At 38.4% G+C, this 16842-nt stretch overlaps 1 protein-coding gene across 2 annotated transcripts in view; it reads right to left on the reverse strand.

Moving 5' to 3' along the window:
* Nucleotides 1-3918: 3918 nt before the first annotated feature.
* LOC106583192 (sodium-coupled neutral amino acid transporter 3) overlaps nt 3919-16842 on the reverse strand; it is an 86148-nt gene continuing 73224 nt past the window's right edge. For both annotated transcript variants that reach the window (XM_014167097.3, XM_014167098.3), the window contains 4 exons: nt 15112-15236; nt 13337-13481; nt 12309-12412; nt 3919-7085 (listed from right to left, as the gene is read on the reverse strand). In XM_014167097.3, coding sequence (XP_014022572.1) covers nt 6981-7085; nt 12309-12412; nt 13337-13481; nt 15112-15236 — 479 coding nt within the window. In that variant the 3' untranslated portion in view covers nt 3919-6980. The remainder of the gene's footprint in view (nt 7086-12308; nt 12413-13336; nt 13482-15111; nt 15237-16842) is intronic.

Consider the following 16842-nt stretch of genomic DNA (forward strand, 5'->3'; position numbering starts at 1 on the left):
CATAATGACAAATTGAAAACATGTTGGCAAATTTATTTTAAATGAAATACAGAAATATATCATTTACATAAGTATTCACATTCCGGAGTCAATACTTCTGAGTCTTTCTGTGTATGTTTATAAGTCTCAATGGATGGAGTAACATTAGCCCAATATTCTTTTCAAAATTCTTCACGTTCTGTCAAATTGGTGGTTAATCATTACTAGACAAACATTTTCTGGTCTTGCCATAGATTTACAAGTGGGTTTAAGTGAAAACTGTAACTCGACCACTCAGGAACATTCACTGTCTTCTTGGTAAGCAAATCCAGTGTAGATTTGGCCTTGTGTTTTAGGTTATTGTCCTGCTGAAAGGTTACTTAATCGCCCAGTGTCTGGTGTAAAGCAGACTGAACCAGGGTTTCCTCTAGGATTTTGCCTGTGTTTAGCTCCATTCCATTACATTTTTTACCTGAAAAACTCCACAGTCCTTAACGATTACAAGCATACCCATAACATGCAGCCTCCACTATGCTTGAAATTATGGAGAGTGGTACTCAGCAATGTGTTGTATTGGATTTGCCCCAAACATAACACTTTGTATTCAGGACAAAAAGTTAATTTCTTTGCCATATCTGTTGCAGTATTACTTTAGTGCCTTTTTGCGAACAGGATGCATGTTTAGGAATATTTTTATTCTGTACAGGTTTCCTTCTTTTCACTCGGTGAATTAGGTTAGTATAGTGGAGTAACCACACTGTTTTCTCCTAATCACAGCCATTAAACTCTGTAACTGTTTTAAAATCACCATTGGCCTCATGGTGAAATTCCTGAGCGGTTTCCTTCCTCTCCGGCAACTGAGTTAGTGTATTAATACACCGTCCAAAGTGTAATTAATAACTTCACCATGCTCAAAGGGATATTCAGTGTCTGCTTTCTTTTTTTTACCCATCTACCAATAGCTGCCCTTCCAGGCAAGGCATTTCAGCGTTTCATTTTTATTATGTGTAGGCCAATGACAATACAATCAATTTTAAATTCAGGCTGTAGCAACAAAATGTGGAAAAAGTCAAGAGGTGTGAATGCACTAAATCTATCACTGTCTGATGATGGTTCATTGCTTTACAACAGAGCTCTCTTATGCTTTTGTTGAATGGTTTTCCTGCCATACAAATCTTTAGAAACAAAAAGTGAAGTTTAAAATTAGAATGTTTGTGCCATCTGACAGGAACCAACGCTATTTGACAGGAACAAACATGTATTACAGTAGACTACATGCCAAAAAAATCATTTTGGCTGTACATCAAAATTATAGACTAATCTAACCTAACTGGCAACCAGCTGTCAGTAAGTTCTTGTAAAATTCACAGTAACTTAATAGCCAGTAAGTGCTAGTAACTTCCCACTGGGCACAGACATCAAATCAACGTCTATTCCACGTTGGCTTAGCATAATTTCATTGAAATGATGTGGAGACAATGTTAATTCAACAAGTGTGTGCCTAGTGGGTTACTGTACTTGCAACTAGCTGCCAGAACTGACTATACTTTCACTGAACATTTCTGATTACAAGATAGCTTAATATTAGTTGACAACTACTAAGCATTCTTTGCCAGACTTGGCCTCAACCTCTTGGTTGTCAGCAAACTGACCTTTCTGCCACACCATCAGGTCAGTGTGTGTGACAGAGATCAGCCACAGTAAGTTACTGTGAATTTTACAATAATTAGTTGCAGCAAGCTGACAGTAACTTATTGAAAAATAACCAGGAACTTCCTGTCGCCAACTGCTATTAAGTTACTGGAAAAGGCACAGTAACCTCTTAACAGTGCAGCTCTTGATTGTCACAAGCTTTTACAACAATTGTAGAACTGGAGTGGACAAACGAGTTGGTCAACCTTCATCAACATAATGATAAAACCACTTAAAGTGGTACAACACTTTCATTAATGGTTGGCAGAAATACAACATATTTTAGACCATGCCCCCACATATGCTAATGAATCCCCGCCAGCACATTGCCCCCACCTACATTTCAAAGTGCGGTAATGATTGTACCTTATATTGAATATATGGAGTGGCTACTGATAGAGAGTTTCTGTATCCCAATATGGATATTTCTACCCATGTGCAGGATTTTTCTTATATAGCTGAGTGCCCACTCCACTGTCTAGGTAGCTGCTGTGCTGAGTGCTCTGCTTTTTTTCTTTTTTTTAGGTGGGGAGTAGGCTACATGCAGCTATGTACATGTTTTACACAAAATACACTATCAATATGTTGGTACAAACGTAGTTGTCAGTATTGCAAACATAAACAGGCAGTCTAGTGATTTCATGTTCTTCTCAGCTGCTGAGTTACATGCAGCTATTTACTCTCACCATGATATCAGCATATGGCATAACTATGGCACCGGGCAATGCAAAAAAAAGACCCATTGTCAAACTCTTTTCACTGGTCCGGATACACGCTCGGCTGCCTAGCATGTTCAGCTGCCCAGATGTGGAACACGGCAAGACACAGGCTGTGTACGAGAGCATCACAACTGTGATGTATCATGGCTAAATTATGACTGACTGACTGATCTACAAATACTAATAAGTCATTATTTATGATGCAAGGTTATTTGTAGATCAGTTAGTGGCGCGCCTGCACTGTCGGCTGCAATGTCGAACAAGCCCACAGACACGCGTTCTAGTTAGTGATTGAATGTTATTTTTTCATCATCATAGCAAACATTGGTTAAGCGGCTCAGGAGACAGACAGGCAGTCAAGTAGTGTTCTTTTTTTTGGAACTACGATATGACAGCAACTATAAAGATTAGCCTACATCATTACACAAAACATTTGTTTTGCCGCGATTCATGTGTACGCTAAATATATACTTAAGGCTGATATCTGAGGCTGCTCTTCACCAACTTCCTCCTGACATAACCCTAATGATTGATTTGATTTCTGAAGCCAATGTGGCATGTTTCATTTATTTTCTTCCTATGAATTTGGCTGTATTCTTAGACTCTCTGGAACACGAGTGCTTGGATCACCAAACCACCTCTGTTGCACTTTCATTAAATGGGGTGCACAAATCTGTCTGCTTTGTTTGCCACAGAAACTGTTACTGTTGTGCAGTAGGCCTGATTTCGAACCCAGGTAGTTATATTGGTGCTGTGACATGCAGGAGACCTGGTTCGAACCCAGTCAGTCACAAGAGCAAGATTAAATAGGGAGTGATGACAGGCCTATTCAACTATTTTCTTATGGGGGCCAAATTGCGCTTTTTTGTGACACTCCCTTTTAACATGTCCTGCGCAGCCTTTGAGGGGAACAGAAGGCACGTCCATGTTCTAGAGAGTCTAAACGTTCAGGAATAGCTTATAGCCAAAACGGTTCAAACGCTAGAGACAAATTCATAGGAACACAAAAAATTCAGCATGCTACATTGGCTTCAGAAACCGCCAACCACAGAGAGCCTTTTTACCACAGAGAGCCTTTCATTCTATCTGTTATTCTCTACCTTTCCTGGCTGGCAAAGTACCAGAGAACTGAATTTAAAAACATAATCTGAATGGGGCTCCCGAGTGGGACAGCGGTCTAAGGCACTGCATCTCAGTGCTAGAGGCGTCACTACGGACCCTAGCTCGATTCCAGGCTGTATCACAACCGCCCGTGATTGGCAGTGCCATAGGGTGGCTCACAATTGGCCCAGCGTCATTAGGGTTAGCAATCAGCCTGACAGTGGTAAATTGCACTGCTTAAAATAGAGGTGATGGGATAGAATGTGTGTGTCTGTTTGATGAACAACTAGGAAATGATTGGCATGCACAGTATGAAACAATATGTGTATTATACCTTTTTTGTACATAGTGCCATAGTGAGGGACAGATTTGGTGTAATAGGACGGATTTAGAAGTTCCAAAATCATGATGATGAAAAATCAAAAAATAATGTTATTTTATTGTTTTTATTGCAACATTGTTTACAGTACAATAAATGCCAGCAATGTATTCAAATATATTGAGAAACAATAAAATAAAGACATAAATTGAAGGGCAAATAGTTTAAAAGCACTTTAAAAATGATTACATTTCTCTTTTTAATGATCAGACTAAAACTACAGTACTTGCTTTTTACATTATACAAACTAGATATGCATATTGAATATAAAGGGTTTACATTTATATACATTATTTAGAAATGCTGGTTGAAGTCGATATTTCATGAACTATACCAATTTCATTAAATCACACAAGGAAATGAGAGAACTGTATAAGGAGCGTTACCAGACAGTCAGATATCATGTCAGACACTTTCACAATGTCTCCCTCTGGTGGTACACATGGTATGTGTAAGGGCTGATCTGTCAGAGAATAACATACCAGTTGTATATGAAATCAGAATAACACAAACATGTTGTTAAAATATAACTTTAAACATTGATCTTTATTAAAATAAAAACAAATGAATCCATTAAACTATTAACTAAATGAGTAATAGATAGAGAGAGCAGAGCTGGCTGATCCTGATGTACTGTATACTGGCTCATGCAGACTGGGTATTCTCTAAGGAAACATGTATTAATGATTGATTGAGAGAGGAGTTTGTTGCGCTTTACAACCAGGTTTGACATAACAATGATACAATACTCATATACAAAATTACAGCACTCACTGTAGTGTGGAATCTGTAACTTCATCACAAGGAAAACAACAGAGAGAGACAGGGGACATTCCATCTGACTACTTTATCAAACCTGCTCAATACCTGCAAGAGTTGGCAGACAGTCCCCAAAAGCAGCTACAGGGATGTTTAGAAACTGACCAGAAATACTATTCCACTCATACCTGACAGCAGAGTAGTCTGAGATTATGAAAGGTTCATAGTCAGGCTTTTAAATGTTATTTGACTAATTTGGTAAGAGTCAATGGGATTTATAAGCCTACGATTTACACATTACACTTATGGTTCATGTATCCATTGATCGTTTCACAATACAATAGTGTATAAGTAAGTACCACAATTAAAATACAGTAGAGCCATGTTTCATTTCAACAACACAGACACACTAACAATCCTTACAGTACATCCACTGTACATAATTGTGTTCGCTCCATACTGGAGCAGACAAACAGACTCACAGCATGATCACACACCATGTTCATACACCATGTACACACCATGTTCATACACCATGTACACACCATGTTCATACACCATGTACACACCGTGTTCATACACCATGTACACACCATGTTCATACACCATGTACACACCATGTTCATACACCATGTACACACCATGTTCATACACCATGTACACACCATGTTCACACACCATGTACACACCATGTTCACACACCATGTTCACACTTAAATCACTGCAGGGCTGCTAAACACTATGCAGACACAGAACAGGAGAGAAAGAGCTTCAAGTAGTTGGAGGAAATGTCTTTGTACCATGTTAGACCTTAAATACATATTGTTTTGTAATGTGACATACATAGGATTATACAATTTATTTAGGATTTAGACTTTCAGATTTTTCAGAGATTGTAATTTGTATTATAAAGGGTTGTCCCTTAAAATCATATCTATAAAACGTATGAGTATCTTACAAATAAATTGTTTGCATTTCAATTGATTAATGGCTATAGGAAGAAGTTGTACATATCAGCTGAAAGTGCAATAACTAACCACCTACTTTGCAGGGATGTTAGAGAGGCATTGATACCACATTGTGTGCTTATCATGGCACCATGTCACTAGACTGAACTTTAGTTAGGGAAAAAAACAAGCTTGTCCTGGAAATAACCATATTTACACACGTCATCCTTGATTCTCCACGTAATGAATTGACCCCGTGAGTTTTCTTTATATTTTTGGGTTATCTCTGATTACGTTCAGTAAATGTTCAGAAACAACACAACAACAAACCCAGGTAGAGAGCATCCTCTGCCACTAAGGACACTGGTCCTAGTGAGTGCTCAAATGATCAAAACATGACAATGCAGAGATATACACCCCCACCAATCCAGGACCAAGTTAACGATCACCTCCACCTCTAAAATAGACCCTCATACTGAGTGGACAGATTATAGCCAGGCATTCCTTCAATTTTAGACATCAGAGTTGCTCCTCGAACCATGAAAAAGCTATTCTGATATGGTTCAGCGCACGTATCAAAGAGACACACCAATGTGATATGATAGCCTTGATACTGTTGCTGAGGATAGACTCAAAAGGTCCATATTATACCCTTTATCAAATAAAAATTATAAAAAAATAAATCTCTCTGTATATATATATCATACTGTATTGTAATGGTAGAGTCAACCTACTCTATACACACTGTATACACTGTACAGTTGCATATCAGTTGTATGGTTCCATCCTCTGATATCTGTGAGGACTGAAGCCGAGCGTCTAGAAGGACGACACCTGGCCACCAGGGTGACAACAGCAGCACGGGTCACTGGATGATGCCACTGTCCAATAGCTTTTAATGCCACATTTCCTCAGCTATTGTACAGAATCTTGCCATTACCTAATTTCATGAATAACTTAATACAGTAGACTTTGGCTACAAATATAAAATAACTGTCCAGCCCCCAACAATCTGTTGTGCCTTCTTCTCCCCTACTGTTGAAGAAAGCTACGTGGTTGTCTAGACTAAAGTGTGGCAGTTAGATTCTTGCTGTGATTCACAGAGTACAGGTTTATAGGGTCATGGGTTATGGGTCTGGTCTGGTCTGGTGGCAGGGCTGGAATGGGAGGTGGTGGCAGATTCAGTGAGCCAGCTTGACTTTACATTTGTTTCGAATGCACTATCTTCTTCCAGCGGGGAGCAGAAACCTCCAGAAGACTGAACTCCCCATCTCTAGACATAGGCACACTCTTTCTGGAGGAAGAGATAGTACATCCTCTACAAAATATGATCCATGAAAACACAGAGAAAATACCATACAGGTCTAGATTTACAATATAAAAACTGAAGACGGTAGAAGCAGTCTAGTGACCGCTGCTGGCTTTGCTACTCCCCGACGTCCAATCAATGAGGATAAAGCTCAGGCTCATTATCATAAACAGGAAGCCTATTCCAGCGAAGCAGGCAGCCTGCGAGAGAGAGGTAGATGAGAGGGAGAGAGAGACAGTGAGAAAGAGGGAGGGAGAGAAAGAGAGAAAGAGAGAGAGGGGGGAGAGAGGGAGAGAGAGAGAGTAGAGGAGAGAGAGTGAGGAAGGATGTGAGAGGTAATGCACACAGTTGATGACTCTGACACTGAGTTTCAGCCTTAATGCACTCAAAGCTATTAAATCATTATTATTGTAGTCTAGGGCTTGTGTAAACATTTCTGAATTGTAATTATGATATTAGAGTGGCATGACATTAAAACTGCATTACTCACTCAACAAATATACCGAAAGGATTGTGAATGGATGAGTGAATAAAATGAATCTGCTCTGCATCGTCTACATTTAGCAATTCAAACATTGTTTCAGCAGATAATCTCCAGGCACACTCTCTGTAGTTATTCTAATCTAATTGAAAGCTCAAAGTCAAATTCCTATTATGTTATATTCTATTATGTTATATTATGTTATATTCCAGTATGTTATATTTTAGTATGTTATAATCTATTATGTTATATTCTATTCTATTATGTTATATTCTATTATGTTATATTCTAGTATATTATAATCTATTATGTTATATTCTATTCTATTATATTATGTTATATTCTATTATGTTATATTCTATTATGTTATATTATGTTATATTCTAGTATGTTATATTATGTTATATTCTATTCTATGATGTTATATTCTATTCTATTATGTTATATTCTATTATGTTATATTCTAGTATATTATAATCTATTATGTTATATTATATTATATTATGTTATATTCTATTATGTTATATTCTATTATGTTATATTATGTTATATTCTAGTATGTTATATTATGTTATATTCTATTCTATTATGTTATATTCTATTCTATTATGTTATATTCTATTGTTATATTCTATTATGTTATATTATGTTATATTCTATTATGCTATATTCTAGTATGTTATAATCTATTCTATTCTATTCTATTCTATTATGTTATATTCTATTATGTTATATTCTATTCTATTCTATTATACTCATATTATGGTATATTCTATTAAGTTATATTCTATTATATTCTATTATGTTATATTCCAGTATGTTATATTCTAGTATGTTATATTCTATTATGTTATAATCTATTATATTATATTCTATTATGTTATATTATGTTATATTATGTTATATTATATTATGTTATATTATATTATGTTATATTCTATTATGTTATATTCTATTATGTTATATTATGTTATATTCTATTATGTTATATTCTAGTATGTTATAATCTATCATGTTATATTCTATTATGTTATATTCTATTATGTTATATTATATTATGTTATCCTGTTTAGGATAGGGGGCAGTATTTTCACGGCTGGATAAAAAACGTACCCGATTTAATCTGGTTATTACTCCTGCCCAGAAACTAGAATATGCATATAATTGTTTGATTTGGATAGAAAACACCCTAAAGTTTCTAAAACTGTTTGAATGGTGTCTGTGAGTATAACAGAACTCATATGGCAGGCCAAAACCTGAGAAGATTCTAAACTGGAAGTGAGTGCCCTCTCTGACCATTTCTTGGCCTTCTATAGCCTCTTTATCGAAAACAGAGGATCTCTGCTGTAACGTGACATTTTCTAAGACTCCCATAGGCTCTCAGAAGGCGCCACAACATTGAATGATGACTCTGCAGTCCCTGGCTGAAAAACAGTAGCGCATTTGGATAGTGGTCGATCTGAGAACAATGAGACGGGGCGCACGCGTGCACGTGAAGAGTCCATTTTACATTTTCAGTCTTTGAACGAAAACAACGTCACCCGGTCGGAATATTATCGCTATTTTACGAGAAAAATCGCATAAAAATTGATTTTAAACATCGTTTGACATGCTTCGAAGTACGGTAATGGAATATTTTGAATTTTTTTGTCACGATACGCGCCGGCGCGTCACCCTTCGGATAGTGTCTTGAACGCAAGAACAAACGCAGCTATTTGGATATAACTATGGATTATTTGGAACCAAACCAACATTTGTTGTTGAAGTAGAAGTCCTGGGAGTGCATTCTGACGAAGAACAGCAAAGGTAATCCAATTTTTCTTATAGTAAATCTAAGTTTGGTGAGTGCCAAACTTGGTGGGTGTCAAAATAGCTAGCCATGATGGCCGGGCTATCTACTCAGAATATTGCAAAATGTGCTTTCACCGAAAAGCTATTTTAAAATCGGACATAGCGATTGCATAAAGGAGTTCTGTATCTATAATTCTTAAAATAATTGTTATGTTTTTTGTGAACGTTTATCGTGAGTAATTTAGTAAATTCACCGGAAGTGTTCGGTGGGTATGCTAGTTCTGAACATCACATGCTAATGTAAAAAGCTGGTTTTTGATATAGATATGAACTTGATTGAACAGAACATGCATGTATTGTATAACATAATGTCCTAGGAGTGTCATCTGATGAAGATCATCAAAGGTGAGTGCTGCATTTAGCTGTGGTTTTAGTTTTTGTGACATTATATGCTAGCTTGAAAAATGGGTGTGTGATTATTTCTGGCTGGGTACTCTCCTGACATAATCTAATGTTTTGCTTTCGTTGTAAAGCCTTTTTGAAATCGGACAATGTGGTTAGATAAAGGAGAGTCTTGTCTTTAAAATGGTGTAAAATAGTCATATGTTTGAAAAATTGAAGTTTGTAATTCGCGCCACGCCTTATCATTGGATATTGGAGCGGTGTTCCGCTAGCGGAACATCTAGATGTAAGAGGTTATATTATATTATGTTATATTATGTCATATTCTATTATGTTATATTCTAGTATGTTATATTCTATTGTTATATTCTATTGTTATATTCTATTATGTTATATTCTCTTATGTTATATTATATTCTATTATGTTATATTGTATTGTTATATTCTATTCTATTCTATTATGTTAAATTCTATTATGTTATATTCTATTGTTATATTCTATTATGTTATATTCTATTATGTTATATTATGTTATATTATATTATGTTATATTATATTATGTTATATTCTATTACGTTATATTCTATTATGTTATATTCTTTTGTTATATTCTATTGTTATCCTCTATGGGCTAGGCGTGACGAATTCGTCCCACCTACGTAACAGCCACTTGAAGCCTGTGGCGCGATTTTCAAAACCTTAAAAATCCTATTACTTCAATTTCTCAAACATATGACTATTTTACAGCTATTTAAAGACAAGACTCTCGTTAATCTAACCACACTGTCCGATTTCAAAAAGGCTTTACAACGAAAGCAAAACATTAGATTATGTCAGCAGAGTACCAAGCCAGAAATAATCAGACACCCATTTTTCAAGCTAGCATATAATGTCACCAAAACCCAGAAGACAGCTAAATGCAGCACTCACCTTTGATGATCTTCATCAGATGACAACCCTAGGACATTATGTTATACAATACATGCATGTTTTGTTCAATCAAGTTCATATTTATATCAAAAACCAGCTTTTTACATTAGCATGTGACGTTCAGAACTAGCATACCCCCCGCAAACTTCCGGGGAATTCGCTAACATTTTACTAAATTACTCACGATAAACGTTCACAAAAAGCATAACAATTATTTTAAGAATTATAGATACAGACCTCCTCTATGCACTCGATATGTCCGATTTTAAAATAGCTTTTTGGTGAAAGCACATTTTGCAATATTCTAAGTACATAGCCCAGGCATCACGGGCTAGCTATTTAGACACCCGGCAAGTTTAGCACTCACCATAATCATATTTACTATTATAAAAGTTTGATTACCTTTTGTTGTCTTCGTCAGAATGCACTCCCAGGACTGCTACTTCAATAACAAATGTTGGTTTGGTCCAAAATAATCCATCGTTATATCCGAATAGCGGCGTTTTGTTCGTGCGTTCCAGACACTATCCGAAATGGTAAAGAAGGTGTCGCGCGCATGGCGCAATTCGTGACAAAAAAATTCTAAATATTCCATTACCGTACTTCGAAGCATGTCAACCGCTGTTTAAAATCAATTTTTACGCCATTTTTCTCGTAGAAAAGCGATAATATTCCGACAGGGAATCTCCTTTTCGGCAAACAGAGGAAAAAATCACAAAGGCGGGGGCGGTCGGGTCACGCGCCTAAGCCCAGAGTCCCTTGATCGGCCACTTGAGAAAGGCGATAATGTGTTTCAGCCTGGGGCTGGGATGACGACATTCTGTTTTTTCCCGGGCTCTGAGCGCCTATGGACGACGTAGGAAGTGTCACGTTAGAGCAGAGATCCTTAGTAAAAGATAGAGATGGAAAAGAAGTTCAAGAAATGGTCAGACAGGCCACTTCCTGTAAAGGAATCTCTCAGGTTTTGACCTGCCATTTGAGTTCTGTTATACTCACAGACACCATTCAAACAGTTTTAGAAACTTTAGGGTGTTTTCTATCCATATGTAATAAGTGTATGCATATTCTAGTTACTGGGTAGGAGTGGTAACCAGATTAAATCGGGTATGTTTTTTATCCAGCCGTGTCAATACTGCCCCCTAGCCCTAACAGGTTTTAAATTCCATTATATTATATTCTATTATGTTATATTCTATTGTTATATTGTATTGTTATATTCTATTCTATTATGTTAAATTCTATTATGTTATATTCTATTATGTTATATTCTATTGTTATATTCTATTATGTTATATTCTATTATGTTATATTATGTTATATTATGTTATATTCCATTATATTATATTCTATTATGTTATATTCTATTATTATATTCTATTATGTTATATTCTATTATGTTATATTCTATTATGTTATATTCTATTATGTGCACTTATGCTTAATTGTTTACATGCCCATACTAAACAGACCCGGAAAAATATATGTCATGTGGGCTCCCGAGTGACGCAGCAGTCTGAGGCACTGCATCTCAGTGCTAAAGGCATCACTACAGACCCTGGTTCGATTCCAGGCTGTATCACAACCGGCCGTGATTGGGAGTCCCATAGGGCGGCACACAATTGGCCCAGCATCGTTAGGGTTTGGCCGGGGTAGGCCGTCATTGTAAATAAGAATTTGTTCTTAACTGACTTGCCTAGTTAAATATAATGTGTGTAAAAAATACATTATCTTTAAAAACCAACAGTTAACAGTAATGAGTTCCAGTAAGACATGACAGTAGTCTTTAGCACTGTAGGGGGCGCTAGGGGACATCGCTCACCAGGATTTTGGGGGTGGAGCGCATGGGCTCCTCCTCTTCGGGTACGATGCGGATGTAGAAAACAGCAGGGAAGATGAAGATGAGGCAGGGGGCAGATGTGGCACCTGAGCGAGGAGAGGACAAAGACACTCTTTAGCCATCGTGTCAAACAATGAGCTCCACAGAACTGTAGAATAACAAGAGTGCAATTTAACAGCGAGGAGGTAGCCTAGCGATGTCACGAAAGTCCCCAAAAAGTGTCCTTTGTCTCCCTGACTGTCAGAATGACACCAGCAGAAACTAAATAAATAAAATTCAAAAGGCTTTATTGGCATGGAAAGTCTTAAACTTAGTGTTAAACACAACAGATTACTGTTCACTCAAAAATACGAATTAAACTACTCAGAGTGGGGATAATAAGATGCTAAAACTAAGGCATTATAATCCTTGAGGAAATGATTGCACGTTTCAGTTGCATAACGATCACAAGACTTTGATTAAGGTTTATAGTATGCATTCCTGAGGTGATTTAAGAGCTTTCCCCTAAAATGTCTCCAAATCCGTCATTGAGGATTTAATGCATAGGGGGATCAAAGGGTCTAGGGTGAAATGAAAGATGCTATGATCATTAAACTGTGAGGGCACTTGGTTTACTGTAAAGTAGCTGAGAGCAACTAGATCTCTGTCTGTCTGTACAATTACATTTCCTCTTAGTAAAGTCATGACGACAGTGCAGAAGATTAGACTGCTTTATTCCAAAAGGGTCTGAATTAAAAAGTATATTCCTGAAGTAAAGTTACTAATTGTTTTACATTTTGGCACAAATTTAAATTATGCATACTACTGTATATTATATAAATCAATGTCTTACCTCGACAAATCACAAATCCTTAGTACCAAACGTTTACATTTTTTACAAATCATCTTCATTCATTCCTAAGCTTTCGCTCATAGGCAGTTGTGCCCTTTTCTATCCAACGAGGTCCAATTTCAGGTAGCCTTGCGTCGAAAGAAATAGTTTCTAGAGATGTGCATTTTTAAATTCCTACCAATGATGCCGAAGATGCCCAGGATGTTAGGCGCGAAGATGACCAGCATGTTGATGAGAGTGAGCAGGGTGAAAGCGATGGCAATGTGGCGGGGCCAGTAGAATGTCTTGTTGGGGAAAAACAACTGCTGGATGGCTCTCCTTACCTGACGAGAACATGAGAAAAGCACAGTCACAACACTATTCTTATTCACAGACACACCCTTTCATCAAAGAGGAGCAGAAAGCCACTGCTTTAATATAATAATATGCCCTTTTAACAGATGTGTTTACCAAAAGTGACAGCCAGTGCATACAATTTAAGTAAACATAATATACAGTGCATTCGGAAAGTATCCAGGCCCCTTCCCCTTTTCCACATTTTGTTAAGTTACAGCCTTACTCTAAAATTGTTTCCTCATCAAAGTACACACAGTATCCCATAATGACAAAGTGAAAACAGGTTTTTAGACATTTTAGCAAATATGTTACAAATAAAAACAGAAATACCTTATTTACATAAGTATTCAGACCTATGAGACTCGAAATTGAGCTCAGTTGCATCCTGTTTCCAATGATCCTCCTTGAGATGTTTCTACAACTTGAGTGGCTTCCACCTGTGGTAAATTCAATTGGTTGGACATGATTAGGAAAGGCACACACCTGTCTATATGAGGTCCGACAGTTGATAGTGCATTTCAGAGCAAAAACCAAGTCATGAGGTCGAAGGAATTGTCCGTAGAGCTCTGAGACAGGATTGTGTCGAGGCACAGATCTGGGGAAGGGTACCAAAACATTTCTGCAGAATTGAAAGTCCCCAAGAACACAGTGGCCTCCATCATTCTTAAATTGATGAAGTTTGGAACCACCAAGACTCTTCCTAGAGCTGGCCGCCCGGTCAAACTGAGCAATCGGGGAAGAAGGGCCTTGGTCAGGGAGGCGACCAAGAACGCAATGGTCACTCAGATTTCCTCTGTAGAGATGGGAGAACCTTCCAGAAGGACAACCATCTCTGCAGCACTCCACCAATCAGGCCTTTATGGTAGAGTGGCCAGACAGAAGCTACTCCTCAGTAAAAAGTACATGATTTTTTCAGTGGCAGGGACTGGGAGACAAGTCATGATTAAGAGAAAGATTAACGGAGCAAAGTACAAAGCGATCCTTGATGAAAACCTGCTCCAGAGTGTTTAGGACCTCAGACTGGGCCGAAGGTTCTCCTTCCAACAGGACAACGACCCTAAGCACACAGCCGAGACAACGCAGGAGTGGCTTTGGGACAAGTCTCTGAATGTCCTTGAGTGGCCCAGCCAGAGCCTGGACTTGAACCCGATCGAACATCTCTGGAGAGATCTGAAAATAGCTGTGCAGCGACGCTCCCCATCCACCCTGACAGAGCTTGAGAGGATCTGCAGAGAAGAATGGGAAAAACTCCCCAAATACAGGTGTACCAATTGTCCATCATACCTAAGAAGACTCAAGGCTGTAAATGCTGCCAAAGGTGCTTCAACAAAGTAATGAGTCTGAATACTTATGTAAATGTGATATATATGTAGTTTTTTTTTAAATACATTTGCAACAATTTCTAAAAAACAGTTTTTGCTTTGTCATTATAGGGTATTGTGAGTAGATTGATGAGGAAATATATATTTTTTCAATCCATTTTAGAATAAGGCTGTGATGTAAAAAATGTGGAAAAAGACAAGGGGTCTGGATACTTTCTGAATGCACTGTACATCTTTACTTACACAGTTTCATTGAGCCAGACACCATTAGTGCTGAGGTAACTAGGCTACTCACAGGGAAGAGCACTATGGGGACGGTGAGTGTGACAGCGGTGAGCACGGCCAGACGGACACACAGGATCAGGGTGTCGTACGGGTCCAGACGGCTGTAGGTGTGCAGCAGCTCGGACTCCACCTCACCTATAGGGGGCAGACACACAGGAGGAGAGCTTAGAGAAGCATCAATAACCACCAACTCCAGTAAGAGCAGAAAATGTAGTACAAATGATATGCAACATATCATTCACAACAATGTTTTTTTCCATCAGAAGGCATACAGAATCTGTCTTACACGTTAGATGCTGCTCGTCCTTTTGCTCAGAGCCTTATACTGAGATACAGGTAACTGCCAAAATAAAGGAAACACCAGCATAAAGTGTCTTTATAGGGCGCAGGACCACCGTCAGCCAGAACGGCTTCAATGCACCTCGGCATAGATTCTACAAGTGTCTGGAACTCTATTGGAGGGATACGACACCATTCTTCCACAATAAATTCCATAATTTGGTGTTTTGTTGATGGTGGTGGAAAACATTGAGATCTGGAGATCATTTTCATGCTCATCAAACCATTCAGTGACCACTCGTGCCCTTTGGATGGGGGCATTGTCATACTATGGCAGCATAGCCATGGTAGCCAAAGTAATGGCCTGCCCAGCATTTTACACATGACCCTAAGCATGAAAGGATGTTAATTGTTTAATTAACTCAGGAACCACACCTGTGTGGAAGCACCTGCTGTCAATATACTTTGTATCCCTCATTTACTCAAGTGTTCCATTATTTTGGCAGTTATCTGTATATACTACAGTAATATACTGCTCTGACTGTGCTTATAACAATGTCATAGAGTAGAATCACTGGGATATTACAAACCGGTCTGACATGAACAATGGCCACTAGGAGGAGTAGTTACTTCATTATGTTTCTCTACCACTATTTAAACTTCTGAAGCCACATGACATGACCCATCTTCTCATCTGAGACTAACTAACTGATTTTATAACAGCCTCTGAAGCCTAAAAGAGCTGTGTCCATGCAGATTAATGGCAAACGTGAGAAGCGGCTTTGCTGTTAGCGAACTGAACCAGCCTGAAACTCATGTAAAATGGGCCTGAGAAAAAGTATGAGATTCAGCAGCAGGATGAGCAGCAGTGAAAAGGGAGAGAGAGAGAGAGAGAGAGAGAGAGAGACGGAGAGAAAACACGGGAGAGGGAGAGAAAGAGAGAGAAAAGGAAGGGGGGAGAGAGAAAACGGGGAGAGAGAGAGAGAACAGGGGAGAGGGAGAACAGGAGAGTGGGAGCGAGAGAGAGATAGAGATAGAGAACAGGGGAGAGAGAGAGAGCAAGAGAACAGGGGAGAGAGAGAGTGTGAGAGACAGGGGAGAGAGAGAGAGAGAACAGGGGAGAGAGAGAGTGTGAGAGACAGGGAGAGAGAGAGAGAGAGAGAGAGAGAGAGAGAGAGAGAGAGAGAGAACAGGGGAGAGAGAGAGTGTGAGAGACAGGGGAGAGAGAGAGAGAGAGAGAGAGAGAGCGAGAGAACAGGGGAGAGAGAGAGAGAGAGAGAGAGAGAGAGAGAGAGGAGAGAGAGAGAGAGAGATAGAGATAGAGAACAGGGGAGAGAGAGAGCAAGAGAACAGGGGAGAGAGAGAGTGTGAGAGACAGGGGAGAGAGAGAGAGAGAGAGAGAACAGGGGAGAGAGAGAGTGTGAGAGACAGGGGAGAGAGAGAGTGTGAGAGACAGGGGAGA

This window comes from Salmo salar, chromosome 22 (assembly GCF_965601325.2).
Source record: "Salmo salar chromosome 22, fSalSal1, whole genome shotgun sequence".
Lineage (NCBI taxonomy): Eukaryota > Metazoa > Chordata > Actinopteri > Salmoniformes > Salmonidae > Salmo > Salmo salar.